General features: G+C 47.0%; 1 protein-coding gene across 3 annotated transcripts in view; it reads left to right on the top strand.

Annotated features, from left to right (window-relative positions):
- The window catches only part of ATXN10 (ataxin 10), an 81,117-nt gene that overhangs the window by 24,996 nt on the left and 38,311 nt on the right, over window positions 1–17,810 (top strand). For all 3 annotated transcript variants that reach the window (XM_056797619.1, XM_056797620.1, XM_056797618.1), the window contains 4 exons: window positions 7,071–7,167; window positions 7,628–7,789; window positions 14,135–14,216; window positions 15,808–15,972. In XM_056797619.1, the coding sequence (XP_056653597.1) occupies window positions 7,071–7,167; window positions 7,628–7,789; window positions 14,135–14,216; window positions 15,808–15,972 (506 nt within the window). The remainder of the gene's footprint in view (window positions 1–7,070; window positions 7,168–7,627; window positions 7,790–14,134; window positions 14,217–15,807; window positions 15,973–17,810) is intronic.

Genomic DNA, 17,810 nt, shown 5'->3' with positions numbered 1-17,810 from the left:
GATTGGGTTAAATCTATTTCTTGTTCTGTTTTCTGCACATTTTATATTTTTGTATATATCAATTTCATTTATGTTGTTAACTTTATTAGTATATGATTGAACAGCTTTTAATAATTTCTTTTTTCTTATTTATTGTGAATCCAACTTTTCATTTCTAATGTTGATAATTTGGTTTTCTTCCTTTAAAAAAATCAAATTAGCTAATAGTTTATATTTCATCTCCCCTTTACCCTCCCCCTCAAATAGTTCCTACTTTATTTAGCTTTTAATTTTGTTAATTTCCCTTTGGGGTTTTAGAATTTCTATTTTGGTTTTTAATTGGGGGAGGGGATAATTTGTTGATTTTCTAGTTTGTTTTTAATTGTATGTCCAATTTATCCATCTTCTCTCTTTTTCTGATTAAGGTGTTTAAAGATAAAAATTGCTGCCCAAGGATTGCTTTGGCTATTGTGAGATTTAAAATGGTTGAGGTCTTAAACTGTAGTGAGTTAAAATGGTGGAAGATATAAATTGTGATAGATATAAGAGAGGGTGAGTAAATTTGACCGCAGAAATATGTTTCACTACAGTGTCTTGGTTTTTAAATCAAATATAAGGTGGTCGCCAGGGAAATATTCCCAACTATTCAAATACCCAAGTCAATTGGGTTTTATAGAGATTTTAATTAACAATACAATGAGTAATCAAAGAAAGAGAGAGAGAGAGAGAGAAAGAAAGGAATAAGTATGAAGGGCCTCAAGCCAATATGGCCTAGACCTGAGTCTTAAGAGAGAAATCAGTCAGTTTTTTAACACTCACCACAAGGTCTGACTAAACAAGGATTCTAGTGACACCAGGCCAGCTCCATCTCAGCTGACTTCACCAGAGAGAGCTCCAGCGAGACCTCCTTAGAGATTGTCCTCCAAGAGCTTCCCTTCTCCAGAGCCTCTCTCAAGAGATTCTTCCCAAGCGATCCTCATCAGAGATCCTCCAAAGGGATTTCTCCAAAAGGATATATATATATATTCTTAAGAGATTCTGCTTTTTCTTATATAGGGGTTTTTCTCCCATGTCACCTCCCCTAAGTCCCTACATCTACCAGTCACTGTAGACGCTTTCCAAAGGACTGCCCATCTAAATTCCTGCTAAGTCGACCAATCTCCTCAGTAAGTCTGAATCAGAAAAAATGCTGCTGTGTTGACCAAGATCCTCAGTAAGTCTGAACTAGAGAAAACACAGCTGAGTCAACTAATCTCATCAAGAGAAAACTTGCCTGACACTTTTAGGTACCTAGCATCTCAGTGTATCAATTCTAAAAACAGGCCTGGCTCAAAGAACTCCTTGCCCCACCATAAGCATGGATCCAAGTACTTTCTTTTGTTTAGCAAGGAGTTTTCTCCCCCAAAGCAGTCTTAAGTACGGGTAGAGTAGAGGTCCTCCCATTTCTGATCCTGGCGAGTTCTCACATCAAAATGGGGAATGTTTCTCAGTAGGGAATTTGTTCCAATTAAGAATTCCCTGATGGGGAAATTTTTAACATTCACAAGTCTGAGAGATTTCAAGATTTACACTATGCCCCCTAATTTTGAGGAAAAAACCCAACCCATTATTTCACTGTCTTTATTTTTAATGAAATTAACTATTGTTTCTATGATTTATCCATTGACTCACCCATTCTTTTGGATAAACTTATTTAGTCTCTAATTAATTAAAAAATTTTTTTCATTGACCTTTTTTTACTATAATTTTTATTTCATGTGATTAATCAAAGCTTTTCTGCATTGTTTATGAAGTTTTTCTGCCCTAAAAAGGCAATTGTTTGTAAAGGTGCCATGCACAGCTGAGAGAAATCTCTCTCTTTTCTTCCCTGTCTGTCTCTCTTTCTATTCTCATTCAGTAATGACCAGAGGTCTATCATATGGAAGTTTTCTAAAATATCTATTCAAGCCCTTAACTACTTCTTTTTCTTTTCTTTTTTGTTAGTTTTATTTAGTTCTAAATGGAAGGTTCCCCCACTGTTAGAGTTTTACTGTCTGTTTTTCTCTTTAACTTATTTCACTTTCCCTTCATTTAGATACAGTGCTGCTCAGTGCACATACGTTTAGTATTGATAAAAGATTTATGACACCTTTCAGCAAAATGTAGTTTCCCCAATTATCTCTTTTAATGAAGTCTTAGATCTGCTGTGTTGGCATGGTTGCCTTTTCTTCCATGCCTGCCTTTCCAGCCCCTCTTTTTTAACTCTGTGAATTTTAACTCCGTGAAACACACTTCAAGTGGGTTTCCCAGAAACCCCTTATTGTTGACTTCTGGTTTCTAATCCATTCCACTGCCCTCTTTCATTTTAGGGGTGAGTTCATCCCATTCTCATTCACGGTTGTGACAGTTGATTGATTGGGACATTCCCTCCACTGGATTCTCTTTTTTTTCCCCTCTCCTTGTTTTTTCCCCTCTCTTTGTAAAGAAGGAGGTGACTAGCAAGGAGTGGGCCTCTCTGCTCTTCTCTTTCTTTTACTCAGAGCAAACTGATAGAGTTCTTCACCATCAGGTAAAGACTTTAGACCCCTCTTCAGTCATAGTTTTAAAGATAAAAAATGCAGAAGATTAGAGAAGAAACCAAAGATGAGTGAAAATAAAAGGTGGTATACATACATATACATATACATATACATATATATATACATATACATATATATATATACATATACATATATATATACATATATCAGATCCCAGTTTATGGACCCGCTGAAATCTTTCCTTGGGCCTCTTATTAGTCTGTGAATCCCAGCTTAAGAATTTAGGGCTCTGCTCTTGAAGATCAGAGAGCTTTTTACATGCAAGTTTAATTTTAGACTGAGTTCATTTGTCAAGATGATGGCTTTTAATATATAACCTTGATCATCACACAGATAGCCTTTTTAAAAATGATTTTTGTTGCCCAGTAATGTGCCCATCAGCTTCTTTCTGTGTATTGAGAGGTTTGGGATAGAGGATCAGCGCCAGTCGTCTCCTACCACTGGTGAAGGAATAACTGTAATTACATTGTCAAAATAATATTTAGAGTATTATTTTCAGGGACTAATTGCAGGAGTGTGACGACTATATTACTCTCCTCAAATTTAACATAAACACAAGTGTGTGTTTTGTACTTGACTTATTGGTGTTTTTGATCTTGTTTCACTTCCAATCTGTAAAAAGAACAGTGGGATTTTCTTGGGCTCTGTCCCATTTTCAGTGTTTACTCACAGAGCAGCTGAGAAACTGTCTGGTCAAAGTAAATGCTCATGTTGTTTGTGTTGGCATTTTCTGTCCTGGGTTCCTAGCTTGGTTCTCCAACAGAACAAGATGCCTTCCAAATGTTTCCCCCCAAAGTTGCATCCTGATGAGTCAGAGCATTCACACAATTGTTTTCAGAGTCGCCATTTTGGCCCTCATTGTTCTGTGCTTTGGATGGTGTTGGTTAGAAAACTCAGTGTTTGGAAGAAGCAATTGGAACTTGGCTTGGCAGGTCTTTGAGTGGTGGGTAGATTCTAGACCTCTTGTCCCTTGGGTTCCACCTAGTCATGGCCCCTCCAGACTGCCTTAGCAGCCTCTCACCTGCCCCAGGGAGCCCCCCTTAGGGGGCCTGGGAGTGAGCCCTTCCTGCTGGTGATGATGACCAGGCCTGGCTCCAGTGATTCCCTCCTCAGTGACTCTAACTCAAGACCTCTTTCTGAGTGTTCACTAGGCCCAAACTCACATCCCTCTTCTCCGTTGTTGTTTCTGGGCTCATCGGGGACCATGTCCCTGCCTGATAGAGTGTTTTTCCTTTTCTTTTGTATGAGAATTGAAACCCTCTGGAGGAGGCACCTACTGGAGGCTGATAGAATACATATCTCACCCTTGAGGTAAAAGCTTTAAGTGCAGGAGGGCCAAGCTCCTCAGGTGTCCTCACTAAGATTGGTACCAAGATGTCTTAGCCTCTGTAAGACAAGGAGATGGCACAAAGATGACCAAAGAAACGGTAGCCAGGAGAAGCTGGAGATCAGAAGGTGCTAGCATCAGGAGAGTCCCAGAAAGTGGGATTTTAGCTGGGACATGAAGTGGAGGTGAGCTGAGTAGGGAGAGTATCCAGACATGGGAGACAGCCAGAGAGAATGTTGGGGGCTGAGATAGAGGTGGCCTGGGTGAAGAATGGCAAGGAAGCTAGAGTCCTTGGAGTGAAGGGTGTGAGAAGGGAGTGAGGCGTGAGAAGCCTGAGAAGGCATGAGGAGGCTGAGTCATGGAGGGGGAAGACCAGACAGAGCATTTTGTATTTTTTTCTGGAGGTCATAGGGAGCCACTGAGGTCAGCTGAAGAAAGGGTGATCTGGTCAGAGCTTCACTTAAGGAAAACCACTGGATAACTGCATGGAGGACGAATTGGGATCTCCCCCCCTCCCCCCCTCCCCCCCAGCTATGATAGCAGTTTAGGTGGGAGGGGGCAGGGTCAGAGGAGAGGAGGTGCAATGATGAGCAAGGCCTTGCTCCATGCTCCAGCAAACTTTTAGTTGCCATGAATCTGTCGTATTCCCTCTAGAGGCCTGTTGAGTAAGGGGATGATTTTGCCTGCTGTTTTTTTTAGATTTGGAGCCAACGTTTCAGGAGGCCCAGTGCCCAAAAGCTTCCTTTGGCCTGGGACAATATAGGGAATAGAATCATTATCATTCAGTGATAAAGATATATATAGATATATATGTATACATTTGACTTCCAAGGGCCTCATGCTGAATCAGGTTATTTTTGGTGGTTCCAATGGAATATGCCCTCCATTTGTTCAGAGTACTTTGAGCAAATTGTTTTCTGTGGGCATTCATTAATAGGCAGTTGTATAGAAGTATATTCTTTCCATTAAAAAATGTTAAAAGGGCCAAAGGGAGAGTCTAGAGAAAGGATGGGAAAAAGTGATTCAAAGAAAAAATGTAAACCCTTGCCATTCCCTGATATTAGCTTTAAATAAATTTTTTTAAAAAGACCACTTAGGCTTGCCACTGAAAACACAAAGGGCACAGTTTTGACTCCCCCAGCATTGGAGGGAGGTTGGTAGGAAACATGGCTGGCAGCCAAGCAAAAGAGTGGTCAGAGCCCCATGGCTAGTGGTCAGGCTTCTTCCATATTTTCTGTTTGCCAGCAGCAGAGTTTCTCCTCCAGGTTGAGCCCCACTGTCCTTTCATTGTAGCTAGAAAGATGCTTTGTCAAAGTAATAGAAGCCAGCCAGTTAAATTTGTGCTAGCATTTCATTTCCCAAGTAGGAAGGGGACAAGAAGTCTGTTCACTCTGAGTCATTTTAGGATGATAGTGGTGGTTGGAAAGGAGTATGAGGGGTGGAGAGGGACTAGAGTCAGCAGTCTCATGCTAGGTGAGAACTCCTCAGGCCAATGGAAGATTTATCTGTAAACCCAGCCAACTCAGCTCCAGTGAGACCAGACAAGAGGCTGTCTATATCTTCCAAGGGAGTCCAGAAGCATGGGCCACTTGGACATCATCCTAGAGTCAGTCAGGTTATTGCTGGGAAGGTTTCCAGCCCAGGCTCTTTGCTTGACAGAAGAGGAAACTAAGGCCTTTCTGTCTCTTCCTGGATTTATCTGCCATTTTCTCATGTATTCCTTTTCTGTGTACAAATGACATAATTCCTAGGAAACTATAGAGACTGGCAGGGCTAGGGCCATGCCAAGTTTTGCCTTTATACCTGGTGGGCCCAAGAACAAGGCCTTGTCTAGCCAAGACAGACCCTTCTCCCTACACTCAGCCATCCCCACATTGGCACTTATCTTCAGTCTTTCCTTCTCTGCTGGATCCTACACTATTGCCTGGAAACAAGCCCATGGCTTTTTGGCCCCCCCTCCCCCCCCCCCCCCCATCCTTGCTAGCCATTGTCTTATTCTCCTCTGCTTTCTTTCTCTTCTCCTTGGCTACAAAGCTGAACTCCTTGGAAATGTGTTCTTTCTTATCTGACTTCTGACCTCATCATTCTGTCTAAATTGCTCTCTCCAAAGTGACCAGTGATCTCATAATATCCAGTAGCCTTGTCTTGATTAGTTATGGCCTATGATCTTATCCTGTCCTGGGAAGGTTGATCCTCTCTCATAAGGATGTGGGCATTCAAGATCGAGAATTTCAGCTTGGGCAGAGTCTGGGTCAGCAGGATGCCCTCCATATTGGGAAGTTTATTGGCCACATTTGAAAAAAGGACCAGGAAAGGTCATCAGGACAGCCAGCAGCCAGGGAAAGGGCCCCTTGGCTGGACTTGATGGCCTCTGAAGGGTGAAAATTCTGGGAATTACAAGCAGCTGTGTAATTTGAATCTGTTACCCTAAAAACTCTGATCCTCAGCAAAACTACGATTCCTAGAACCCTACTCGATTCCTGTCTTTATGATGTAGACAGGATATAAATTGGGTGGTGTTCGATTTCTAGCCTTTTTTTTTTCTTCTTGTTGAGGCTTTGGTGGAGTGGGTTTTTTGAGCAGGTAGAAAAACTTTGTCATTTTGTCAGATAATAAACTTTATAAATATAATATTTGAAGTGTTGGACATTAATTTAAATCCTACACAGCTTTAAAATGGCCTTTCTTAATGACTGACATTTGCATTTAAAAGTAGGATAGAAAGAGCTATCAATAGTTTATTTTTAGTAAGTAATCTTAAGCAGGTCCTTGGCACACTGAGAGGCTTAAGTGTTTGCTGAAGGAATGGGATGATGTCCAGAACTTTTCCAAAGTTCAGTTATAGAAAGAACCCCTTGATGAAGAGGAGGAGAGGAGGAGGAGGAGGGTGATTGTTCTGGGTTAGATAGAGGAATATTTTTTTTTTTAACCCTTACTTTCTGTTTTAGAATCAATACTGTGTATTGGTTTCAAGGCAGAAGAGTGGTGAGGCTAGGCAATGGAGATTAAGTGACTTGCCCAGGGTCACCCAGTTAGGAAGTATCTGAGGCCAGATGGTTGAGTTATACCAATACTTGCTTTTGTCCCCAGTATATTAAAACAAATCAGCAAATCCCCAAACCAGAGAAGCCCCCTCCCCCCTTCTTTGTATTCCTTCTCTAATGGTTGGTCTTGGTGTCTCTTAGCCTTTCGATGTGGCCTGCAGTTCTTGGGTAATGCCGTGGCAGGAAATGAAGCTTCTCAGAGGATTCTGTGGAAAGATGCCTTCCCAGATCTCTTCTTGTGAGTTTATTGGGCTCGTGGGCTGTAAATGACATCCCTGCTACTGGGGCTCAGGGTCTGGATTGGATAGAGGGCCCTTATCACTTCAGTGACAGAAGTGTTCTTTCACGCGGAGGGTGGTGCAGTGGGTGGCCAAGTCTAGGCCCAGGACCCCTCCCTGTGGACTCTTCTGTCCTGTACACCTCCCTCCCTCTCTTGTCCCAGTTATTTGCCAGGGTGCCAGTCCCTCGTGGCCTGACCCGTGTGTGGGCACAGCACTACCATCACTTCGGGTTAGGTATGGTTCCTTTTCCCCATGCGGGTGCTCACCTGAATGGTGAGCCCACATTGGGGGCCCTCATCAAACTGCACACTTGGAATGACCCTGCTTTCTTTCCGAGACTGAATAAAGAAGTGACCTGGCATGGCCTTGCAATTTTTGGCCAGGTGCTCACAGTGCTCTCCCTTTGTGTCCTCCCAGGGCCTGCCTCAGTTATCCAGATGAGAAGATTGTCACCTACTCTTGCATGATCCTGTTCACATGTCTGAACTCAGAGAGGCTGAAGGACCTTCAGAGCAGAAATCTGACCATAGCTTTGAGAGTTGTCGAGGCCTACCAGAAGCAGGCAGATGCTGAATGGGCGTAGGTATCATCGCCTGGGGCACAGAGACTCCCTGGCTCGGGAGTCTTGTGAGTCATTCTCAGGGGCCATTGAGCAGGACGCCACTCTTTAATGCTTTTGACAAGGGACCAAGACCACTTGATTCTCTCTGGGGAGTGGGAGCTCATTACTTCCCAAGGCAGTACATTCTACTTATGGAAAACTCTGGTTGCTGGGAAATGTTTCTTGATGAGGAGATTCAGTGTTTCAGGCTTTCTAGACTCCTACTCATCCCAGCTGCTTCCTAGGCCTACAGCTGGCAGCATTCAGGCCTGCCACCTCACTTGACAGAGGAAGGACCTCAGGCTCAATGCCCAGGGTGAGCCCACCATTCAGTGTGCCTTGTGGTGGGGCCCATCAGAACCCTGGGCCTCTGGGTGATGTATGAAACCTAGTTGTGTTGTAGCTGCTGCTGTCTGAAGGCTCAGACCATTAGCCTTTTCTGTCTTCAGCTTGGAGGAAACTGGTTGGAGGCTGTGCTTTGCCCACCCACCTCTTGTCCTGTTTTGGACACATCCTGACTGTGTGCCCCAGGGGGCCAGAGTCCTATCCTCTTGCTGAGATCCAGGGCCTCTCTTCCCCCACCTTTCTTTGCAGAGCAGTTTCCCAGAAGTCTCCTCTGCCAATCGTGAGTCAGCTCCGGCCTCTGCCTGTTGTCCCCCCCCTCCCCTCCACCTGCCCCTGGCACCTGTCTCTTGGATAGGGGAGCAGAAGGCAGGTTTCATGTCAGGTTGGCTCAACCCTGCCCCTGCCTCCATCCTCTGGGAAACCCTGTCCAACCTGACCTCCCACTGGTCCTCAGGGCATGTGGGTATTGGGGGTGGGGGCTCCCAGGATTCACTCTCACCCCAAATAGCTTCTCTGCTCACCTTTGAGGAACACTTTTCATCCTCTCACAGGCAACCAGAAATCACCGGCGGGGGCGGGGAAGGGATTCGACCAAAAAGGTAGCTAGAGGTGGAGCTTGGCTGCAGGACTCATAGTTGTAGAAATGCCAAGAGCTCAGGAAGAGTGAGGGCTTTGCTTGGCATTTCACTTCCTTCTGTTCGTTGTGCCTAGTGTGGCTGCCTGGATCGTGTTCCTCCTGCACTGGCAGGAGAGAGAAGCTCCCTAAGCTCAGAGCCCCAGGCCCAGTTCCTGAGGAGGCAGTTCCTGTAGCCTGGGTGTGGAGGCCAGACCCCTCCCCCCCCCCCCCCCCAGCTGGTGGCCTTCCCCTTCCCTGGTCCTAGTCACTCGTCCTCTGGGGGCATCTCATGGGCCCTTGGGAGTAGATTTCCACAGCCCCTACATCCCAAGGGGGAAAAGGGCCTTTTCTGCTTGTTTCCCTCCTCACTGAGCACATCTGAGGTAGGCCTCCCAGGAGCCCTGGCCCACTGTCCAGGTCTTGATTATCCTGGCCCCCTGACTTACCCCTCCCTTCTAAAGCCACAAACCTTCATGAACTCCCTTCTGTCTTATTTCACCCTGGCATTCAAGACCCTCCCCTGTCAGATACCTGTATTCCCAATCATTTCTCTTCCTTCTCCTTCTCCAGCCAAAACAGCCTTCTGTCCTGTGTCCTGTACCCCATTATTTGACCCTTGCCTGCCCCTCTGGCTGAGAGACCCTCTGCTCCTACCCCTGGTTTCCTCTAGCTACATATACATTTGTCTATAATCTCCTTTACCTTGAAGGTTCAACTGTCACCACCTCCAAGAACCCTTCCATAGTGTCACCCTCCAGTATTTCCTGGGGAGGTTTACACAATGTGTTTGTGTTCATTTATCTCACTGGGGTTTGTGTGCCTGTGCCTCGGCCTATTGTAGAGTGAGAGGATTGCTGGTCTTGACCCTCAGTATGTGACTTTTCCTCCTCTAGGCCTCAGTTTTCTATCTGTAAAATGGGCTCTGGTGAGGCCATTTTCTTTGTAAACATTAGAGCGCTTTGTAAACATCAGCTACTTTTCTGGCTGGATTATTGTGTCCCTGAGAACTTGTTCTGATTGACTCAGGGGCTCAGGGGTCAAGCAGAAAGTGGGCCGGGTTTGGGGTCCAGCATCCTGGGCCCTGACTTCCAGTGTGGTCTTAGGCTAGGCCTTTCCTCTCCTCCTAGCCTCATTTCCCCACATGCACACATATGCCTACCCTTCTGTCCTGTGGGATGACTCCCAGCACTTGGTTCTGGGCTGAAGAAAGGTTTCCTGAGTACCCGAGTTGGCTTCTCTTTGGGATGAGCGCTCTGGCCTGAGAGGATCCATCTCTGACCTCCTCTAGGGTAGGATGGGCTCTGGAGGCCATGGGGATCGAGCACAGCTGCCTGGAGATAACTTTCACGCTTGTCTTGTGTTTTCTGTAGTAAGTAGTGTTGTGGGGAATGAGGCTTCCAGACAGTAGGGGCTGAGCCTTGAATTGCTTTGGGTCTTCTCCATTGGACACATTGGCCAAATTTCATTCTCTCTTAAACCATTGAAGGGCTTAGAATTTGAAATCAGAGTGTCAGAGGTTGGGAGTGAGTACCTGCCCTTCTTTGGCCTAAATCTCCTCCACTGTCAGGGGGAACCCAAGGGTCTCAATGGTGCCTTCTACTTGGGGCTCACTAGAGCCTAGGACTTTGCCTTTGAACCTCTAGACCTTGGCACCTGTCATTCTCCTGGGAGCCTGTGCTGGGCAGGCTGTGCAGGAGGGTGGCCTGCGGCCTGCTTGGAGAGCCCCAGCATCCTGCTTCTTACTTCTCTTGCGAGATATCTCCTCTTTAAACTCTCTTGTCTCTTCTTTACTTGCTCTGGGAGAGCTCAGGGTCCAAGGTCCAATGACCTCCACTTGGAGGTGGGGAAGGAGCCTGACCAAATATTCTGGTGAGTTTTCCAGAAGCTTAGGAGATGACCAAATAGCAGCTGTTTTTCATTTAATAGTTGCTTTGGCCTTGATTTTGCCACAAGATGCGTCCGTGGGCATGTTTTTTGTTTTGTGGTTGATTTGTTTAGGGCACAGATAGTTTCCAAATGGCAGATTCAGTCTCCCTGATGGGTAACCAAACATCTCTCCTCCCAAGTGTGACATGGAGCCTTTTATCTGGGCTTCTTGCAGTGTAAACAGAAGGCAAAGAGGCTGAGGTAGAGGTGATCCAGTTGGCAGTTCCTTTATTTTCCTTGAGTAAGAAGGGCTCAGCATGGAAGCCTCTGTGCTGGTCAGTCCTTGGGATGGCCTAACAGAAGCCTTTCCATCCTGCTGGCCTTACCCAGCCCTTGGATGATGGAGGAGAGCAGATGGATAGGGTGGGGCACTGGTCAGGGCAAGGAAGTAAAGCACGTGTGAGCCCAGGCCCCAGGCCCCTCAGTGTCTGTTTTATGACCTCTGGCCAGCTCCCTTCTGGTAGCATATGGGTGTGTGGCCTTCCAATGCATGGATGTTGTGGCTCCACTTGTCTTCCAGAAATGCCCCTTTGAGTCCATCCCCTAGAATTCCTGAGATTTGTCATTTGGATCCGTAGCCAGATAATCACTAGCTAGTTTCATTTCCTCAAACATCATTTTATATCTTTTCTTTTATCCCAGCTACATTTCCCAGGGCATCCTATACTCTCCCCTTCCTAGGGAGCCAGCCTTTATAATCAGTTAAAAAATGGTGCCCATTTGTTCTTACTATTCTACATCCATAGTATTCCACCTCTGCCAAGAAGAGGGAGATGGGACCTTCTCTATTTGGACCTTTTTGGAGTTGTTCTTTCTGCTTCCATGTGTTTTCTTGGCTTTGCATCAAATCGTTTAAGTTCTCTTGGCTTTTCAAAATTCTTCAGATTGTTCATTTCTTCAAGTGCATATACTGTGATTTAGTTGGCCCTCCTCCAGCAGATGGGCACCTGCTTTGTTCCCTAGTATGGGGGCCCTTCTCTCTATCTTGGAACCTGTCTGAGCTCTGCGTCTTAGGGGATGCACAATTCAATCCCATTCTTGGTATAATTACAAACCACACACAAAATGTCAGAACTGTCAGTAGCTCAGAAGGCATCTGTTCCAACATTTATTTAAGCAAGGCTCCACTCACTAATATCTCCCACAGCTAGAGGTGACTTGGATGCCTTTCCCAATGGAGAGCTCACTATTTGCCAGGTTAGTTCATTATACTGTGATCCAGCTGTCCTTGTTAGGAAGTTTTTTCTACCTTCGGGTTGCGCTCAGAGGTTTATCCCTTCTTACCTCTCCCTCATTGCTCTGAGTCTCCTTTCTGGGACAATTCTTGCAAGGGTCCATTGTGTGGTACTTTCAAGGTAACAAAGAGACCTTGTTACGTTGCCTGTGGTCAGCTGGTTTGAATCTGCAGTTGTTCAAAATATCTGAGGTCCCTTTAAGCTCAAACCCCCGATTGGTTTTTCAAATATTTCAAGATTTCTAGGGGAGGGAGGAGAAGGGTTGGGGGGGGGGGGATGCAGAAAGAGGAAAGAGGAACCAGAGGCATTTCTTAGCCTGGGTGGAAAAATGATGTCAAAATGTGGTCAGTTGTCTGGCACTGAAAACCTGATTTGGGAACATCAGCTTCTTTTGACTACATTTAAAGGATGAAATTTTGGATGAAGCTGAAGGAAGCTTCCTTTCCCTGACATTGCCTGGGGGTATTCAATCTTGGCACCAGGGTAAATGGTGTTGGCAGAGAGCAGTGCTGCCATGTGGAAGCTTCTCCTTCAGGTATCAAGGGCAGCATCCCAATGGGGCTGGCTGGGAGCATTGGGGAAACCCATAGGACAGTGATGGCAAACCTTTTAGAGACTGCATGCCATGTCTTGCAACCCCCTTATTCTAAACAGGGAAGGGAGAAAGTGCTGGGTTAGGGTTGGATGAAGTGAGGAATGTCCTTAGTAAGTGTAGAGAGCAGGGAGAGGAATGGCTTGAGCATACCACTCCCCTCCAACTGCCACCTGTGAACTGCCCATCTTACCAACTGTGTGATCCCATTGGGCTGCTGGGCAGAGGGGTGGGGGTTGTGAAAAAATGTCAGGCACAATGGCGAGGAAGAGGGGAGCAGCTCCGTACAAGTCCCTCAACTTTTCTAGTAACAAACTCTGGTGGGGTAGGAGCACTCTGTGTGCCATCTTTGGCACCTGTGCCATAGGTTTGCCATCATAGCCCTAGGACTTGCCCTACTTTCTCTACACAGCTGTTCCTGTGGCTCTAGTGTCCCCAGTGCTCCCACCTGGCTTCCAGCAGTGAAGGCATTTGTTTTTCCTTTGGGCTGTTTAGCTGATTCCTGGAATGTAGCTTCCAAGTGTCTCAGAGCCCCATCGACTGGTGCAAACATCATTGCCAGGGAGTCAATCAGGGAGTCACTTGAAAGAGTTTTCATTCTTTCTTTGGAAAGCACTGCACAGAGCTTGGTCTTTTCTGCAATGGGAGTCACTTTCTTCTTCCTTAAGTTTCCTTTGAATACCTGGGGCTGTGCTTCTGATCTTTGGAGAGCTTTGGAAGGGAACCCACAGGCCATCTTTGATGGTGGAGGCTCATGACTCCCAAGGGATCCTCTTTCTCCACCCCCTTTGGTACCAAGCTCCCATGTTGATGGTCCCATTTGGTTCCACTTGATCCAGCACTTCCTCTGGTCTTGGCCCTGTGTTGGGTCTTGGGGTAGAGAACAGAGATGACAGACACGGTCCCAGGCCTCAAGGAGATTCCCATCTAGGAATGAAGATGAGGTCAGCTGAGAGAGGATGCTCCTTGGGCCTATTGTATTCCAAGTGGTCACTATGTATATATTGTTGCCTATTCTCTCATGGTTATAAGTTTGGGTGCCCTTGAGCTCCTGCTCATCGCTTATCTTCACTGCTCATCTGTGGGGCAGAGAGCAAGCAATTTGAGTTATGCTGTGAAGGAATGATCCCTAGATGTGACTCCATGTGTATCTGGGTACCTGAGATAGGAGGACTTGGCATGTTCTGCCATTTCTAGTGACAAACCTTCTTTGCCTTTTCCTTGAAGGCCAGGGTTGGGCATCATCTCAACTCTATCTCCGAGAGCCCAGCCCTAAGCTCTGCAAGCAGCAGGCCCTCCATCTGGGTCTCTGGACCAAGGATTAGGGGGTTAGAGGATATAGTAGGGTCACATTGGGGAAAGGTGGGGATTGGACATGGCCTGGAGGACAGGAAGGACTTTGGTGCTCCCAGAGAAGCTGAAAGGCTCTTTCCCTGGGTCAGGAACAGCATTGGTCAAGGTGTGGAGGTGGGGAGGGTGGTGTGGAGCAGGCCAGGCACTTGTAGGACCAAATCATGAGGAAGTGATACCCAGATGTGACTCCATGTGCATCTGGGTACCTGAAACAGGACTTGGCACATTCCACTATTAAACCTCTTCCTTTTCCCAGGTTCTTGATCATTTCAGACTATTTGCTGAAAATCCCAGAACTGGTGAACTCCCTCTATGCCAAGCTGAGCCATCAGGAAAGGTGAGCCCCCAAAGCCATGTGATCTGGAGAGGGAAGCCTTCCAGAACACCCTGTTGGCAGGAACGAAAGGTGGCCAGCTTGTGTGCTGACCCAGGCCTCTAAGTACATGTTTCTAGGTCAGTGAGGGTTGGCTGCTTGACATTGAAGCTCACACAGCTGCCAGGGATTTGGGAATGCTCCTTTCAGGTTGGTGCTGTTATTCAGGAAAGAATCAGGAAAAGGTTTCACACTCACCCCTTGGGGCCTGGCTGCCCAGCTCTTCCTAGGACTGAATTTGTCGTTTCCCTGTAGAGCTCACTGTCAGCTCAAACAAAACTACAAATGCCATCCCTGTTTACATGGTAATGGAAAGAAGCCTGGATGAGTGGATCAGGAGACCTGGACCTTGGAACCCCCTGGGGTGAGCTTGGGCCACTATCGTCCTGCCAGGGGAGGCTCTCGGTTTTCTCCTCTGTAAGGTGGATCCTCAGATCCCACCTCAGGTCTACACTGGCAGGGGCTCCAGCCATGCCCTGGTCAGATACCCACCTTCCACAAAGAACTAGCAGGGGAGGGGCTTGGCCTCAGAGAGACCACTATGGCATTAGAAGGGTGGGTTTGTTAGTGGGAGAACTCTAATTGTTAGAGGCCTGATTGTTTGGACAGGACGACCACAGAAATCCCCTCTGACTCAGTGACTCACCAAGGTCATTGGGCCCTGGAATGAGGGGGGATGGCTGTGGTGGTCCTCCAGGCCAATGCCCTTTCTTTACAGATGGGGAAATTGAGGTCCAGAGAGGGGAATTAACCACCCCCTACTAATGGGGCAGAGATTCAGACCCAGAATTCCGTGATTTTCATTCTCTTCTCTTTTAGAAGGGGAGAGGGGGGATGAATCTGGAGAGGCAGAAGAGTCTTCTCCCACCTTGGGGTTCCTTCACATCCTCCTCAAGCATGGTCTCAGGGCCTTTTGCCATCTGCTTACCTCTGAGGGTGTTTTCTGTTACTTCCATAACCATCTTTGGTGGTGATTCTGACACCTGAGCCTGATGTCCCAGCTAGGGCCTGGCCAGGAAGGAGAAAGCATCAGGATGGTCAGGCTTCTTGTGGTACACTCTTAACTCAGATTGGGTTTGTGGTCCCTTGAAACCCCAAGAACTTTTTCTGACCAATTTCCCTCTAGTGATGCCTACCTTCCCCCATCTTGAACACTGGGAAGTGGCCTTTTAGAAGCTGCCATTTGTCCAACCCTCTAGCCTGCTAAGTTTGGAATGTTTACTGTCTGCTATCTTGGATTAACTTTGGGCCATCTCCCCATGGCAAGAGCATTTTGACTGCTATGGAAAGAGCTGTTCTAAAGTCTTTTGTTGATCTGAGTTCTTTCTTCATTCTGGTTGGGGTAGAACTAGTTAGGAGTATGGATGGGTCTGGGGGTTAGCACAGTTTGGAAACTATGGGGGCCACCTTCCAAATGGCTTTCTGAAATGACTTGACCAATTCTTGTTCCTTTACTGCTTTGTATTTTCCTCCAACATTTGTCCTTTTTCTCAGCAGTGAGCACCTCCTGTGTGCCAGGCACTGCCTCCCCTTCCTTGTGTTTTTCAGGGTGACGGGTGACGTTGCTTGATCTCATGATAGCCAAGCTTGTAGGGGATGAGCCACTGACCAGTGAGGACATAGCTGCGTTTCTAAGTCATGCTGGATTTGTGGCAAGCAAATTCCAGGAGAAATGCAAATCTGTGCTGAAACTTGCCTCCACAGGACACAGTGATGATGAGGTCAGGAGGCAACAGGTCCTCAGGGGGGGCAAAAGGGAGGGAGTCACCCAGGCCAGCCTTGAGGGGCCAGCTTCAATCCTGGCATGAGTCAGAATTGGGCTGCTTACTGGACCCCCTGCCCTTTTCCATTTTTCTTGAGCCTTGGCCCCACTTGGCCAGGCCTCCTCTCCCATCTCACCCGTTGCTGATCTTAGAACTCTGCAGCCTCCAGCTGGGAAAAGACTTGAGATGCTGCTGTGATAAGTATGGATGGTGGGGAGCCCATGTCCCAACAAGGGATAGTTTTTGTTTGAATACTTCTAGCCACAGGAAGCTCACTGTAGTCCATTTAGTTGAGGTCAGTCATAATTGACAGAAAGTCCTTCTTGATAGTGATGGGGAAATTTTCCCCCAGATTCTGTGTAGGGGCAGTATCTCCCCTCTCTCTTATTGGAGATTGGAAATTACTGTATGGAGGAAATGCAGGCTCCTCCCCCCTCAACTTCTGGGCCTCACCTTTTCCCTTTCAAAATCTTGTTTAAGAAGAATCTCTGACTTTCCTCTCTTCTAGGCTTGCTTCCTTGCCTCTTCAGCAAGGGGTAGGAGAAAAGGCCTTGACTAGGAGCTATTGATGCCTGGGGCTCTGGTCCCAGCTGTGCCCTCCTCCCTATGTCCTGCTCTTCCTTCTATGTTTAGTATCTATAGAGATGTTCCCCTCAGCCACTCAGGGCCCTTTTATCCCACAGAGGGATATTATACCCTTACTCATTCAGAGAGGACCATGGCCAGGTTCTTTCACCTTTGCGCCTCACTGTCCTACTCTCTCCACTCGGGGTTGAACCAGATGTCTCTGATACCAAAGCTGCAGAGTTGTCATGCTCACCTTAGGGTCCCTCCATCTCCTATGTTGTCTTACCCACTCCAGCATCTGGTTTTGTTCAGGGTTGTCTCCATCCTGCATCCCCTCTCCTTACCCGTCACCACACATGCACTCAGACTGTTGCTGTTTCCTGCTGGCATGACCTGGGTCCAAGACTCTTCACCTGCTCTGGCCAGTAGGGTCTCTGTCTGGGAGGGCCCTTCTAGGGTCAGTCTGTGCAGTCTGGAAGCAGAAGATGGCCAGGTGGCTTTGTTTATTAACTGCCTGCTCTGCATCCATCTATCTCTCCATCATCCATCTGGGCATTGATTCCTAACACTGGAGAAGCATGGATTGGATGTGTTTTGGGCAGAGCCCTAGGAGAGATGTGAAATTCCTAAAAGAGTAATAGCAGATGTGAAGAAGGTGGTCACAGAGGTGCCAAGTAGATGCTAGGTGAAGTCTGCATCCTTTCCCTGGAAGAGGTTGCTTTTGAGGTGTGCTCTAAGGCTATTCAGAAGGATGGCCTAGAATGTCAAAGGGATTGGAATGACTGGAGGCAGTGGGACCACTGGGAATTTTTGAAAAGATGAATGACATTTGTACAAGAAAAGGGATTCTGTCACTGGTAGGAAGGACAGTTTGGAGGGAGTAGAGACTGGAGGCAGGAAGAGCCATCAAGAAACTGGTGCTGTGTCTGGAGAGAAACCACAGATGTCCCTGATGTCCAGCAGGAGGAGCTCTGCACTGCCCCATCCTGCCCTCTTCTTGGCTTTGCCTTTAGGGGATTCCCCCAAAGGGTTAGAAGGAGGGAGGGATGGAGGGAAGGAAGAGCAGAGAAGGAAGGAGAAAGGGGGAGAGGAAAGAAGGAAGCTGAAGCCCTTGCCCAGTTACAGTTCCTTCCTGGAATTTTTCAGGATAGTTTAAGAATTGGAGGCCACAGTCCCAGCCTATGTCATGTTAGAGAAATGAGAAGCTTTTCTAAGCTGTTGCCTTCTTG

This window comes from Monodelphis domestica, chromosome 5, assembly GCF_027887165.1.
Source record: "Monodelphis domestica isolate mMonDom1 chromosome 5, mMonDom1.pri, whole genome shotgun sequence".
In the NCBI taxonomy this organism is placed as follows: domain Eukaryota; kingdom Metazoa; phylum Chordata; class Mammalia; order Didelphimorphia; family Didelphidae; genus Monodelphis; species Monodelphis domestica.
This window is presented reverse-complemented; position numbering and strand designations above follow the sequence as displayed.